The following is a 13952-nucleotide window of genomic DNA, read 5'->3' on the forward strand; positions in this document are numbered from 1 at the left end:
GATGTTCTTCGTACACTCTCTCTTGAAGTGCCCTTTACCGCCACATTTAAAGCAGTAAATATTCTTCTTCTTACTTCTTGACTTGGATCTACCATATCTGTGGCTCCCACTGGAGTCACGCTCCGTCAATCTTCCTCTCGTCATCGGTAAAGCCTCTGCTTGCTTCGATATTGTCAACCTATCTTCCTTGTTCCTTCGACGACTCTCTTCTCCAAGAACCGCAGTTAAAACGTCGTCAAAATTTAAATTATCCGAAAGAACATTGTTGGTAACATTGATGATGAGCTGATCGTATGAATCTGGTAGACTTTGAAGTAGAAGCTCCGCACGTTCTTTTTCCTCTATTTTATGTCCCATAGAGGTGAGCCGGGAAAATAGAGTATTCAGTGTATTGATATGGTCGGTCATCGATGAGGATTCCGCCATCCAAAGAGTATAAAGTTTTCTCTTTAGGAAAATTTTGTTGTATAGTGACTTGACCTCGTACAATTTTGCCAGAGTATCCCAAATAACTTTTGCATCTTTTATTTCAGAGATACTTGACAAAACTTCATCCGCTATAGCCAAGTGCAAATTGGAAACAACATTGTGATTCATCTCGTTCCACTTTTGATCGTCCGTGACGTCCGCCGGTCTATCTCCAATAGCTGCCAAGCAACGCTCCTTTGTTAGAATTGCTTGCACCTTCAATTTCCACAGCAAAAAATTGCTCCCATTGAACTTTTCTATCTCGTATTTTGCCGTCATCTTGACTACAAGAATCCTGCCTTATAAAATCTTCAAAAAATCTTTTCTGATGTGAAAGATCAGTCACAGCTGCAACCACAGAGCATACTCAGAATTTTAAGAAATTTTATGCCAAGGCTCTGATACCACTTGTTGGTCCCAGGTGCGGCATTACGAGATAGAAACTATGAAAATTGAAGAATAAAATAGACACCAAGATTTACGTGGAAAACCCCCAAAAATTATTTGGGTAAAAACCACGGGCAAGACCAAAAGATTCCACTATAATATTTGGAGAATTATAACATCTCTCTGTGTTTCCAAAGAGACACACTCTCTTAATACAGGAGAAAACATATCTCATAAATATATATAGAAACACACTCAAAATACTTGAATGTTTAACTGAAGAAATGAACTCGAGATGGGATGCTCTGAAGAATGAAATGAGAGATCTATATATAGGTGCAAATCTTCGGTATGAACATGAGAAAGAAAATTCTTAATTAAATTGTACTTCTTTGTTGTACGTACAAGTTGCATGTCTTGTTGTTCTCATTTTTTTCATTTGACCATTCAAACCAACAGCTGTTAGCAAGGGCGTTTTGCAGAAGTCCCTACCTCGGATGGACGATAGACACTAACTTTTTTCGAGAGAGAGAGAGATACAGACGTAAACTTCCACGAGATTTACTTGAAAGCAAATGTAGTCCATGTTCACATTATCTTCAATACCCACCACCCAATAGCTGCTACAAACCAGTCAAAGAAAGTAGGAATTTTCAAGCAAAAAAAAATTCAAATCTTGGAAAACAATATCTAGCCTAACATTCGTTTTCACATAATTAATTAGTAGCAAAATATTATACCTAGCTAAGTTTAGGATAATAATTGTTTTGCTTTATCTGCTGCCATTAGGTGTACGTAGTAGCTGGCTGGCTCTATTGTTTATCATTTGAATGCCATTCTTATGCGCATCTTATCTTGGTCATCGTACACATAAGCAAATCCACCATGTCGGGTCAGATCCATACCCGCCAACTCATCCGAAGAAGATTGAATATAGAACAATGCACTGACCCACCCGATTATCACCAAAATCTGAATGATATGGGCACCCACCCATGAACGGGTAACCCGTATGGCCGATCCGCTTTACCCTGGTAAACCTCATTCACATATTTCTTGGTGGCAAACAAATTAAGCCGTGAAGATGATCCTCCAATGGGTCGTCACCCGTTGCATACGTCTGTGACGTTCCAGTGTCCGGAGATCGAGGAGACGTTTCCCGAACAAGGTGGTTAGCGCGGCGGTGCAGCCAGCTAAAGTGGTGGTCACCGCCGACCACTGGCCGTAGTAGTTTCCGCTCGCGTACGAGAGAAGGTTCAGTGCAAAGATGAAGAGATGCTCTTTAGATCCAGATTTATACACACCAGATCGAGAGCCTGTGAAATTTGACTTTTCTTTTTCCCACAAAATTAAATCAAATCTTTAGTCATTTTAATTATCTTTAGTTAGTTAATAGATTAATTCCCAGTTTTTTCCATTATTGATATAAAATATGATAAATCTTGCCATAATAATGTAAAAGGGTATTTGATGATTGATAGTACATATTTTGATGAGTAAATAATCAATGATTTTGACTGGAAAAACATTTGAAACACATGCATGCCACGATTATAATAATTAGTATAATTTTATGCGTGCGTGTGTATAAAATTATATAATATATTTAATATTGTATGTTATCTATAATGTTTTATTTTTTTTATTTATAAAAAATAAATTTAAAATTTATTTATCAATTTATCTTATTTTTAATGTTTTAATTAAGAAAAAATTCGAAATTTGAAATATCGAAATTTAAAAATAAATAAATTTTGACCCTGATTTTGTGGGGCTGAGACGAAATTCCTAGGAAAACTTGCATTTTGTTTTATTTTATTTAAATTTGTGATACTGTAGATTCTCCTTGGTTGTTAGATTCTTATGGTGATTCTACGTTCCAGTAATCAAGATTCATATAGAAATAACCATAATAATCGTAAGGATTCCGATCCTCTTTTTCCTCTTTCAAGATCCACCTTCAATGGAAATTTTTATATTATATATATATATATACATAAGTTAGCAATTACTAAAAATTAGAAATAAAACAATGAGTTGAAAATGGTGTATAGTATATATATTCTAAACTTTCATTTATTTTATGCAATATATGTTAGTGTAAAGGAAAATTTTTCGACGACAAGTAAAGGGAATGCTTCTAGGAGTATTAAAGTTTGTTGAATTGACTTCCATTTAACTGGAATCAATGGGAAAAGAAAGAGGTAGATGAAAAACAATTGAAAGAAAAGTGAACGAATAATTGCTTGGAAATTATAGCAAAAGTGTCTTTTAAAGATTGCGATGATGGATGGGTATGGTTTCGCTCTATCCTATGTATCGGTCCATTATCAATCAATCAAATAATACATTATTAAATATGTATTTAATACTACGAGTTATAACTCATTTGATACATCATATAGTTTAAGTTTAAATCTGAGATAATCACACGGTCTCGTGGAGACTCATGATTTTTTTTTTTACTTTTTATAAAAAAAAAAAAAAAACTTTTGACTCTAGATATGAATCGAACCCATTTGACTATTAACCAATTTTCACTAAACAAGAATCATTAAAATTTTAATAGTTAAATTTTTAGGAAAAAAATAATAATATCCTGTATATATGTATGGACAAAAAATCTCACGACCCATTTATTAATTTTGGATTTTGAGAAAAAATAATCAAGACAGATCAACAAGTAGTTTTAATAATGTCAAATTAACTGAATAATTTAATTGGTTTATACAACTGAACTTTGGTATAATGAGTTATTAATTACTGTAATTTGTGCCCATACATAAGAAGTAAAAAAAAACCCTTTATATTCCGAGAACGACAAAAAAATGTGAACGTAATTATGCGACCTATTTTTTGGAATAATGCTAGACGTACAACATATATCGTGTACAACGATATTTACAATAAATATATCGTGAGATTTTCCTATTATATCGCGATATTTTACATTCAATTTATCATGAGATTTTGATAAATGAAATTTTTGTATTGAATGTTTTGTGTTGTACAAATTTGGTTGTACATATAGCATTGCTTATTTTTTTGTTGAATAAAAAACATAAATCATATTATATTATATTATTTAATTATGTGAATATCTACTGAAGTTTTCTTCAAATTTAAAATCAAAAACTAGTAATTTGAGTTGAATGTTTCAAAGATGCTGTAGCATCAGGAGTTTTGATGATTTGATCGAAGTTGCTTTTAGAATTGACTATTCAAATAGGATGAGTTCATTTGAAAACTAAGAATTTTTTAAAAATATATATATTTTTCAACCTTTTAATATATGGTTGCTTGTTTTTCATTATGTTTACATATAATCAAAACAATTTAACTACTATTTGGATAGCAAGGGATAGTTTGATACAGTTTCTATAAAGTGTTTTTTAGCTTCTAGTTGCATGAAAGTGCTTTTGAGTGTTTGTGAATGTTAAATTCTGCTTTAACTTCTACAACTTTTACCCAAAAACAAGAATAAAGAATTTGATATTTTTTTTAGCTTCTGCTTTTTTGTTTAAGGTCTAAAATTACAAGTTGACATATATATCCTTAATAAATTTATCATATTAAGGTAGTGTCTGGTAGAGCTTCTAGGAAACACTTCTCAGCTTTTGATTAACAAAATTTTCAAATTTTTTTTAGCGAAAAGTTGAGAAGTGCTTTCTAGAAGCTCTCCCAAATACTACCTAAGTAATTACCCTAACTTATTTTGACCTAATTTTCATACATTGTTTTTTTATTCAAATTTTTATACATTGTTAAATTTTATTTATATATAAGTTTTAATAGTTTCTAATGGAATTTTTTTTATAAAATTTCAATCATATTTTATTACAAGTATTTATTTTTTAAAAAATATATATTGTATTTTCATAAATTTTTTTTACATATCTTGTATATTTATTCAAATTTTATCATTTTTATATATTTTTATTTTTATTAATCTTATATATTTTTTCGAGTATTCATATTATAAAAAATAAAATATTTTTGATACAAAATTCAAAATGTATAATAATATATAAACATATTTTTTATGGTGTGAGTATAAAAAATTAAATAATTAAATAAGGTTATGGTTGTCATTTAACTAAAAAATTAAGATTGGAAGCAATTATTTTCAAAGCACTAAATTTTAGCTTGTATTAGCTTTAAACTTCTATTTCCAAACACTTCTTATTTTAGCTTATCACCAACTTCAAAATAATCTCTACAAGAATCACTTTTAAATAAGCAAAGCTCTCCAAAACACTCCCTAAAATGAGATGATAATTAATGTTCTATTAAATTGAAAATGATGAAATAATCACGTTTTTTTAATAAAAAGAAAATCTAAATATTATAAAACTCGAACCTAAAAAATCATAAAATAATGTTGAATCTTATCTTTCGCATTAAATGGTACATGTGATAGTCATTTTGAATTATGTTTATTGGAGTTTGACAAATAAATATTCGTCTCTTTTGGTACTTCTCCGTACCCAATCACACAAACAAGTAATCTGCTTCGATTTTTAATCAGATTCAAATTTCAACGGTTCCCGAATCTGGCCTCCATCGACCCATCAATTAATTAAAGTTGTTCTAACGTCCAAAATCATATATATACATTGGTTTAGAATTTCACGAGGTCAGAAGCTTGAGTTGAAACAGAAACACATTTATTTATATTATCTTATATCATTTGTTTATGAAAATATTAATCTAAAGACATGAAATGTATGTGCTCATTCGTATCTATTGACTTTGTATAAATTTGATGTGAATACACGATACAATCACGTACATATTTGAAAATTAAAAATTGATTAACTAATCAACATGAGTCTGATTCATCCTGTCAATTCTTTTTTGGATGAGTCTCTTCTATTGAGTTTGTGTAGTGTGGTTTATCTTACTATTATTATTTTTTCATGTTACTGCATTAACTCGAGAATTCACCCACCGCAGATCTTTCAAGTGACTGATGATTCTCTCGTCATTAAAAAAAACCAACAAAATAAATAGAGGGATCACTCGAAGATACACTATAGATTAAAATGATTATGACTTTTATATATGTACTGATGCATCATTCAACACGCTTTTATTAGGGTATGGAAATGATTGGTACCAACATCATATGCTTATTATGATTAATTATCTGATTATAATTGTTTAATACTTGTGTTGCAAATTTACATTTCTTTTTACAATCACAATTTTGTGTTGCAAAAGGAAGACCAAATTTTTTTGTTTGGTTTTTTAATCTAATATATTTTCTTCTTTGCGATTTTAGTCCGATATATTATCAAATTTTAGTTTAGTCTAATATCTAAGTTCTTTTTATATTTTTGTCTTTTTCTGACTTGACGATGATATCGAACCAATACAATGTTAATATGAGTAAGTTAAATCTTACTTATACAGATACTATCTTGACATAATACATATACAAGGGTGAAATTTAAGGTAAATTATCCGTAAATAAACAAATAAATAAAAATTTCATCATCATTTTTTTTCATGTTGGTCGAGGGTTCAAAGTAGAACTGTAGAAGAATGAATTCCCAAATTCTACTCGGTATTAATATTAAACAAACCATCAAAATTGATTGTCGCATTAAAGTTTTAATTTACCTGGAGCATGGTCACATTATCATATCATATCATATCATCCGAACAAGAAAGACCAAACCCAACAGCAATGACACAAAATTGTTGTGCTCGAAAACAAATTTCCATATTCGCAAGAATTCCATATTGTTGCTTATGCTAACTTCCCTGCCTTAGCTTTCTCCTCTGCTTTCGTTGTTGATCGTGCATACCTGGTTAGCAAGAAATGCCAAGGTTGAGCTGAAGGGATAAAAGAATGAAATGGATCCTGTTGGTGGCTATAAAAATGCAAGAAGGAAAGATGGACATACGTTTTTTCATTTCTTTCCTCCTTTTTCTCGAGTTGTCCATACTCTTGTGCTTTTCTGCGATCTCTTTAAGATCCAAGCTTGCCTAAAAACATCAATGTAGAGACCGGGATTTGAGTTGAGTAAGAAATGACTCGATACAACTACAAATATCGACGTAAGATAATTAAGAAAAGAAAAAATTCACTTGAGCCATCAGAGACATGCATACATAAGGAGTAACAAAGAAATTTCAGACAAAATTATTTGCTCATGTTTAGAACTATGAGCCACAGGCCCACAAGCCCCTAAATTAGTATATCCGTTTCTTCAAACTCCAATGTGAATTCTGCAGGATGGTACTATACACAAGGAAGTATAATACCTCTTTGCTTGCGCTCCTCAATGCCTGAAGTGGCTCCACGCAATCCTGACCTATGACCACCAACTGTCTCTTACTCTGGACAATATTACTTGGACCACAAATTTTCTGTTTCGCTAATTCCTCAAATTGATGTTGAAGAAGTGGCGAGACACCAGCCTGGAAACAGTTGACATCAGGTTGTGGAACATTGAAAAGTTTCAAACAAGAGAAGTGAGTGAGCATTAGCTCTTCATCAAATGCCGCTACTAACATAATCAAACGTTCAATGATAAACCTGACATAAGGATGCCCATCTTAATTATTGGTGGTTGTATTACCATATAATTTCTTTCAAGGAAAGAAATATATTTTAAAAATTTTCTCCGTAAATCATTGATCAAGAATTGACATCATCATAATTGCCAAAACTTACACGTTCAATTAAAACTTGGCACTGTCGATTAATCTCTCAAACAATTTACTAGCATCCAATACTTGGAGGCATTTCCAATGACATGTATACGAAATTGCAGAATGTTCGAATGAACAACATAAAAAAAACTAATTCTTTTTTATACATGAAATGGTGCCTCAAGTCCTGTTTCCCCTCTTCCCTCATTTTTGGTTGGATTATACAATGAACAAATTCCTCAAAAAAGGAAGCACTGGCATTCGTAACAGATGAACATTGATACAAATAATTTTTCAAATCAAGGGCTTCCCTTCAAGTTTGTAAGTTAATCCAACTGTGATTAAATGTGTACAAATGTATTTCTACCACAAAAGTTGAGTGTGTTTCAGAGTACATGTACTTACCCCAGCCAAAAATCTCTTTGGAAATGTTTTAGGTTGCAATGGCCTCGAAAGCAGAGAGTTGAGCTCCTGCAGTTCAAAAACACAAGAAATGACTAGGTCCCAAAATATACCACAAAATTCTGAAAATTCCAATTGAACAAGGGATAATAAGTCTTATTTAATTACATACCTGCTGCAACTTCTTAAGTTGATTTGATGTGGCTTTCTTTTGTCTGTATTTGTTCATTCTTTCGTCCTCACTATCATTATCATCCAAAACCAGTTCAATCGATTCAGCATTTCGCTCCAACCAACTTTTCTCTGCCTTCTCCTGCGGGATGAAAAACTATTGAGCAATCAAGCAATCCATTCTCCCCATGAAATGGTGTCAGTTTAAAGCTGATCACTCGGTTCTTGAGGATGACCCATGATACAATAGTACTTGTCTAGCTATTTTTCAGAAAATTCGGGGTGTTGGAACAGGTGAATAAGGGGGCAAATCCTGTACATTTTTTTAGACAGCACATATGAAACTAAGCATTGATACGGGTATGAATAATCACATAGACAAAAAATATATATCAGGAAAGCAAACATTACAAGTAGATCACGTAAATACCACTGGCTTTGTTCAGAATCAGAAAATAAAAAAATGCCAACTATGTTTGAAACTCCAATGTTTTGTGACCCCTTCGTTAAATACAAATAAATTCCGCATTACCTGGGAATCCTTCCGCGCAATTTTGTCTATTTTCTGTGCAAGAGATGATCGCTTCATAATTTCTGGCATGTATGAGACTTCAACAGGAAAACGCTGGAAACTTTCCTGGACAACATCCATTCAAACAAAGTTCCATGTAAATAAAACTCACAGAAACTGCAGTTTAATTTTTCTTTTGTATAGCCTTATAAAAAAAAATTAACACGAACAAAGGCATATGTAGCATGGACACTCCAAATTTTTTTGAAAATGTGTGTCACCGTGCAAAGTTTAAAATAAACAGAGATGTACGATAATTGAATATGTGTGTCACCGTGCAAAGTGCAAACTATCTACATAGCCAATCCACACAAAAATAGTGCGAACTGCAAAGCTATTACAAAATTACAAGATGCTGCTCTCGTAGATAAGTACAACAGAAGGAAGACAATGCATGCATCGACAAAGCCAACAAACAACAGCAATCAAGTTAAAATATCACAGATACTAAACATGGCACCATGTTATGCAGCAAAAGCTTGAATAGCATGACCACATAGCAGTGAGAGGCAGATATCTTATCAAAGGTCGAGATCAGGCATCAACCCACAGAAAATAGATGGACAATTTCTATGTAAATGAAGAAGCCCAATCACAAATTCATGTGCAAGCTCCCAGATTTAATTGAAAAACCAGGTTCTGAAGTCATAATACATGCAGTGGGCCTCCAAATTTTTAACTGCATTTTTTCATGTTTAATTTAAGCCCTGCAGTTATTCTTATGCTTGAGAACTATAATAACCGATTACCTTTGAAAATGATTTGCACAGAGCTGCGAATTTTGATGCATCACTCGGTGAGATTAGAACAATGCTGCAACCATCATTAAAAGCTCTAGCTGTTCTTCCACATCTATGGACGTATACCTATTAGAGAAATATGATTCTGCTCAATAACTGCATCATAATTGCATCAATTTAAAGCAAAATCATAAACAATATTTGGTGCAAATTTACTTCAGCAGAAAGTGGAAGCTGATAATGAATAATAGTTCGAACGCCAGGAAAATCAAGTCCTCGTGCCGCAGCATCAGTAGCAACAAGTATGCTATGCTCATTTGCACGGAAACGATCAACTGCCTGAATTGGCACAAGTCATGAGAAACCGAATTGTGAGCAACAGAAGGAAAAATGGCAATTCAATTAAAAAAATTTAAAATAAAAATATGGTTCTAACAACATAGCAGAGACAACCAATACATACAGAGAAAATAACATTAAGTTTTGGTTTCATCTGTTCTTCTTTTTGGACGTGCTTTATGTCTTAGTCTATACAATTAAGTTTCTTTTTATAAATATTGCAAATATTTTTTACTTTACAGAATATTGTCAACTAGGCATTTTAAACAGACCTAAGGCACTCTTAATTTCTTATTAATTGCGCTGAGTAGTGCAGACCTGGATTAAATGCATTATTTGTATTCTGAAATTCAACATAACATATGGGTCTTTAACACCTAGCAAAGCCAACATAACATATGGGTCTACAGCCAGTAAACTAGCAAAGGACATGGACAATTTTGACAATAAGGACATATTATTGTAGAATAACACAGAACCAATAAGATTAGAAAAAAAACTCATCTCACAAGTTCACAACACCAGAAGATGAACGAAGCCAGACAATGGTCAAGTTGTATAACAACTAACCAACCTTTAAGCGTGCTCGCTGCTGCATCTCTGAATGAAGGTTCCAAACATTGACTCCGAGGATGCGCAAGAGTGAAGAAATGCGACGTAATGCCGATATTGAAGTGCAGAAGACAATTGTGCGACCTTGTCCATGAATACTCAAAATGTAATACAAGTAGGCATCCTTTTCTTCTTCCCTGCATCTGTAACTCACATATAAGCAATTGCCAGCAAGATGGGCAACAACCACCAAATACCAGGAATGGACCAAGCAACATAAGCATGCAGATAAAAGAAGAAGCCTAGTAAAAACAAGATCATGCATCCTAATAACAAATGGGATATAACCCTACATTGGACTTTCCATCTAACTAAATATCTAAAATATTTAAAAAATAAGTTAGAAATATAATAAAATGCAACAGAGGAAAACATACTCGACTACGGATTCCATGAGCTTATTTGCCAAAATGGAGGCATTTGTAAGATCTACTATTGCAGTGTTTTCCCCCATTCCTGCTCTTTCTGAAAGGGTTTCCATTGAATTAAGGTCTTCTTTTTTTGAAGTCAAAGATCCACGTTTTAATTTCTTCCGAAAATCAGCTGATAGAGCAAGAGTTGCAGAAAACACAAAGGTTTGCCTTTTCTTTCTTTGGAGGCTCGAAAGTGTCGTGCAGCTCTGAGTATTCTCAGACTGATTCGCAGTCGATTCCCTATTCGTGGGAAGCATATCAACAATGGATTGTAACTCACGAAAATGGCCACTTTCTATCATGCGATCAGCCTCATCTAAAACAAAAAATGACAAGGAGTGCAGCTGCAACAATAAAAATGTAAGTCACTGCTATTCTTGTTTAAGGAGGAATAGGAAATATCATTCTGACACAAGCCCAAAAAGTTTTATTTCAGAATTTTAAGAAGCTACCGTTGTTGACTTTATATGCCACCTTTATGAATTCCTTCATATTACAATGGTTTTCATAGATTGGTGCTCAAAGTTTCAATTAATATGCAAACAGTTCCCATGAAAAGTTACAAATGCAGAGAAAAAAAGAGTATAGAAGTGGCTACCACAAGCCAATTATCTTGTGCATCAATTGTAGGTCACAAAAGGCAAAAAATGAAATGAGTCAGAAAGAAGGAACGTTTTCTCATTTCCAGAACAGAAAACGTTTCATTATATCACCGACTCATTATAAAATACTATCTTTCAATTGTAATTCAGAGCATTCTCAGTGGATATACATAGCAGCAAATTCGGGTGTAATAGCATTATAGCACTTGATGAAAATAAAATTGTGCATGATAATTAGGCAAAACAAATTGCGGACTGAAAACAAGCAATGGGATTCAAGACAATGATGGTTGATCACGAGTCATGACACAATCAAGCAAACTCCTACACAGTGAACTAAAAAATCATCAGTCTAACCTCCACAAGATGAATCTCTCCCCCGGACATAAGCTCCCACAGTCTCCCAGGAGTTCCAACAACAATTTCAGGCCTTGCTTTAAGAAGTCTTTCTTGCTTCTCTGTTGACATTCCACCAACAATAGGGACAACCCTGAATATGGTTCCTTTTGCTACTTCCTTGATATGATCGGTGACCTTGGGAATACGACAGCAATATGTTAATTGCTTAACAACAGATTTCTATAAGATTTTCCAGAATTTAAAAAGAGAAGCAAATAAGCAATCACAAGTACCTGAAGAGCAAGCTCTCTCGTGGGGGTAACGATTAGAGCACGCATAACACCACGTGGAGCAATTCTCTCATTGGCTTCTCCTTTTTTCTCCGAGCGCCTTTCCACTTTTTCCTGTTCTTCGAGAAGCCGTTGTAAAATTGGCAAACCAAAGGCAAGCGTCTTCCCTGATCCTGTCTCTGCAGCCCCAATTACATCCTGTCGAGTGAACTCACCACAGTTAATGATATTGTTGACACCTTCCAATGAAATGCCAAAATTTGTTCCCACCTTGCCTTGATGAGCAGCAGCAGGAATACAAGCTTTCTGTATTGGTGTAGGCTCCTTGAATTTGAGCTTGTATATTGCTTTCATTAATAAGGGATGAAGTCTCAATTCATTCCACGAGGAATATTCATCTTCATCAACTGAATCCTCTTCAAAACTATCCTTTCCATCATTAGCTGAGTTCAAATTTGCATGATGCGGATTGAAATCCATAAGATATCACAACACCTCCATTTCATTACAAGAATTATGGTTTCGGCGTCTGATATTTTTTTCATTGAAGTTGCAAATAAGGAAACTAAAATCCTTAGCATAAAAAGGAGGCAGCGTGTCTTTAAAAGGTAGATGGTTCAGAAGAAATGAACTCAAGTTCAAAAAAGTTTGAAATTGAAATACTTAGTAGATTTCATCAAACTAAAGTCATCCTAGGATCAGATATCACCGATAAACTGTTGGACCATCAGTGTTGTATGCAATGGTCTAAAAAACAAACGACGTCATAATTACAGTAATTACAAAGTACGGGAACTTGAATATGGAAGTAAACACCTACCAGCTGTTTTTTCCACAGCTTCATCTTCTCTGTCATTCTTCTGATACTCAATTTTCATTTTCTTCACATTCTTCTTCGTTTTTCCCAATTTTCCTTGCCTTTTACCATCCTCCTCTTTGGCACCGTCATTTTCACCATCACGTTCACCAACAGTCTCACCGTCAAACATAGCATCATCATTTCTTTCATTATTTTTTCTCTTATTTCTTTTCCTTTTATCGCTTACCTGTTTCTTCACATTTCCCACTTCGATCTTTGGAATTTCCAACCCGTATTCTGATTCATCAATCTCTTCAAGAGCAAGAAATCCTGCACTCATTATCAATAGCTATCAACATCAAGTTTACAACTTTACATCATTATGCCATGATTATGCTTATCACTCCCTCGTTGCACAAAGAGCTGGATATGCAAAAGTTAGTAATTTTATTTTCGCAACTAATTCGAGGAGGGGCTTTTGTAAGTTTCATCCTATAAAAATTGCACAAGATTTAACCTTTGATACAACAGCGTATTTGAGGAAAACCAACAACCGAACACTGAAGAATACCTAAAAAATCTAAAAGGATGCCGGATGAAAAAAGCACGCACATTGGTTTGCATCTACAAAGTTCCAACTAGCACCCTCGAATAAAACGAATTGATATACCAGCAATACAATTTACTAAACCAAGGCTACAATATTCACAACACCGAACTTGAGACGAAACTACAAAAAAAAAAAAAAAAAAAGCAATCAAATCTAAGAGAAAGGGTGAAATAGACGAAATACCTCCCTCAAGCTCGTTGGAACCGATGAAGAGAGAGAAAGGATCGTCAATGCTATCATTAGTCTCTGGAAGCGAAGAACTCCATGGAAGTGAGTTCAAACGTTCCAATTTCTGGTCCGAATCCCTCAGGCGTCTCTTCCTCGAGCTCCGCTTGGCTTTCTTTGTGTCGGGAGATTCGGACGCCATTATAGAACTGCGAAAGCGGCAACAGAATAACAGAGGTTCAACGATGTGATATATAATCAAAGTATAATCTTTGGGCTATACTGTTGGATTTGGAGAAGGCCCAATATATTACATATGTGAGGCCCCATAGTTATTTAGGGCGCAAGGCGAACAAAAGCGCTAGCGTGCTCTGGAGCCTG

General features: G+C 33.8%; 1 protein-coding gene across 5 annotated transcripts; it reads right to left on the reverse strand.

Moving 5' to 3' along the window:
- Nucleotides 1-6324: 6324 nt before the first annotated feature.
- Nucleotides 6325-13821, reverse strand: LOC140894394 (DEAD-box ATP-dependent RNA helicase 13-like). 5 transcript variants are annotated; one of them, XM_073302902.1, is made up of 15 exons: nucleotides 13590-13819; nucleotides 12818-13126; nucleotides 12268-12395; nucleotides 12001-12195; nucleotides 11726-11902; nucleotides 10731-11110; nucleotides 10316-10496; nucleotides 9619-9741; nucleotides 9412-9528; nucleotides 8624-8728; nucleotides 8093-8233; nucleotides 7924-7989; nucleotides 7128-7284; nucleotides 6768-6851; nucleotides 6325-6668 (listed from the first exon to the last, which is right to left on the reverse strand). In XM_073302902.1, exons 1-15 carry the CDS (start codon nucleotides 13771-13773, stop codon nucleotides 6616-6618), a joined length of 2400 nt encoding a protein of 799 aa, XP_073159003.1. In that variant the 5' UTR covers nucleotides 13774-13819; the 3' UTR covers nucleotides 6325-6615. The 5 variants fall into 5 exon arrangements, with proteins under 5 accessions (XP_073159003.1, XP_073159002.1, XP_073159005.1 ...); XM_073302901.1 differs by having other exon boundaries at nucleotides 6768-6849; nucleotides 7129-7284; nucleotides 12268-12440; nucleotides 13590-13809; XM_073302904.1 differs by lacking the exon at nucleotides 13590-13819 and having other exon boundaries at nucleotides 12268-12492; nucleotides 12818-12899.
- Between the last annotated feature and the right edge of the window lie 131 nt (nucleotides 13822-13952).

This window comes from Henckelia pumila, chromosome 4 (assembly GCF_033568475.1).
Source record: "Henckelia pumila isolate YLH828 chromosome 4, ASM3356847v2, whole genome shotgun sequence".
Taxonomy (NCBI): Eukaryota; Viridiplantae; Streptophyta; class Magnoliopsida; order Lamiales; family Gesneriaceae; genus Henckelia; species Henckelia pumila.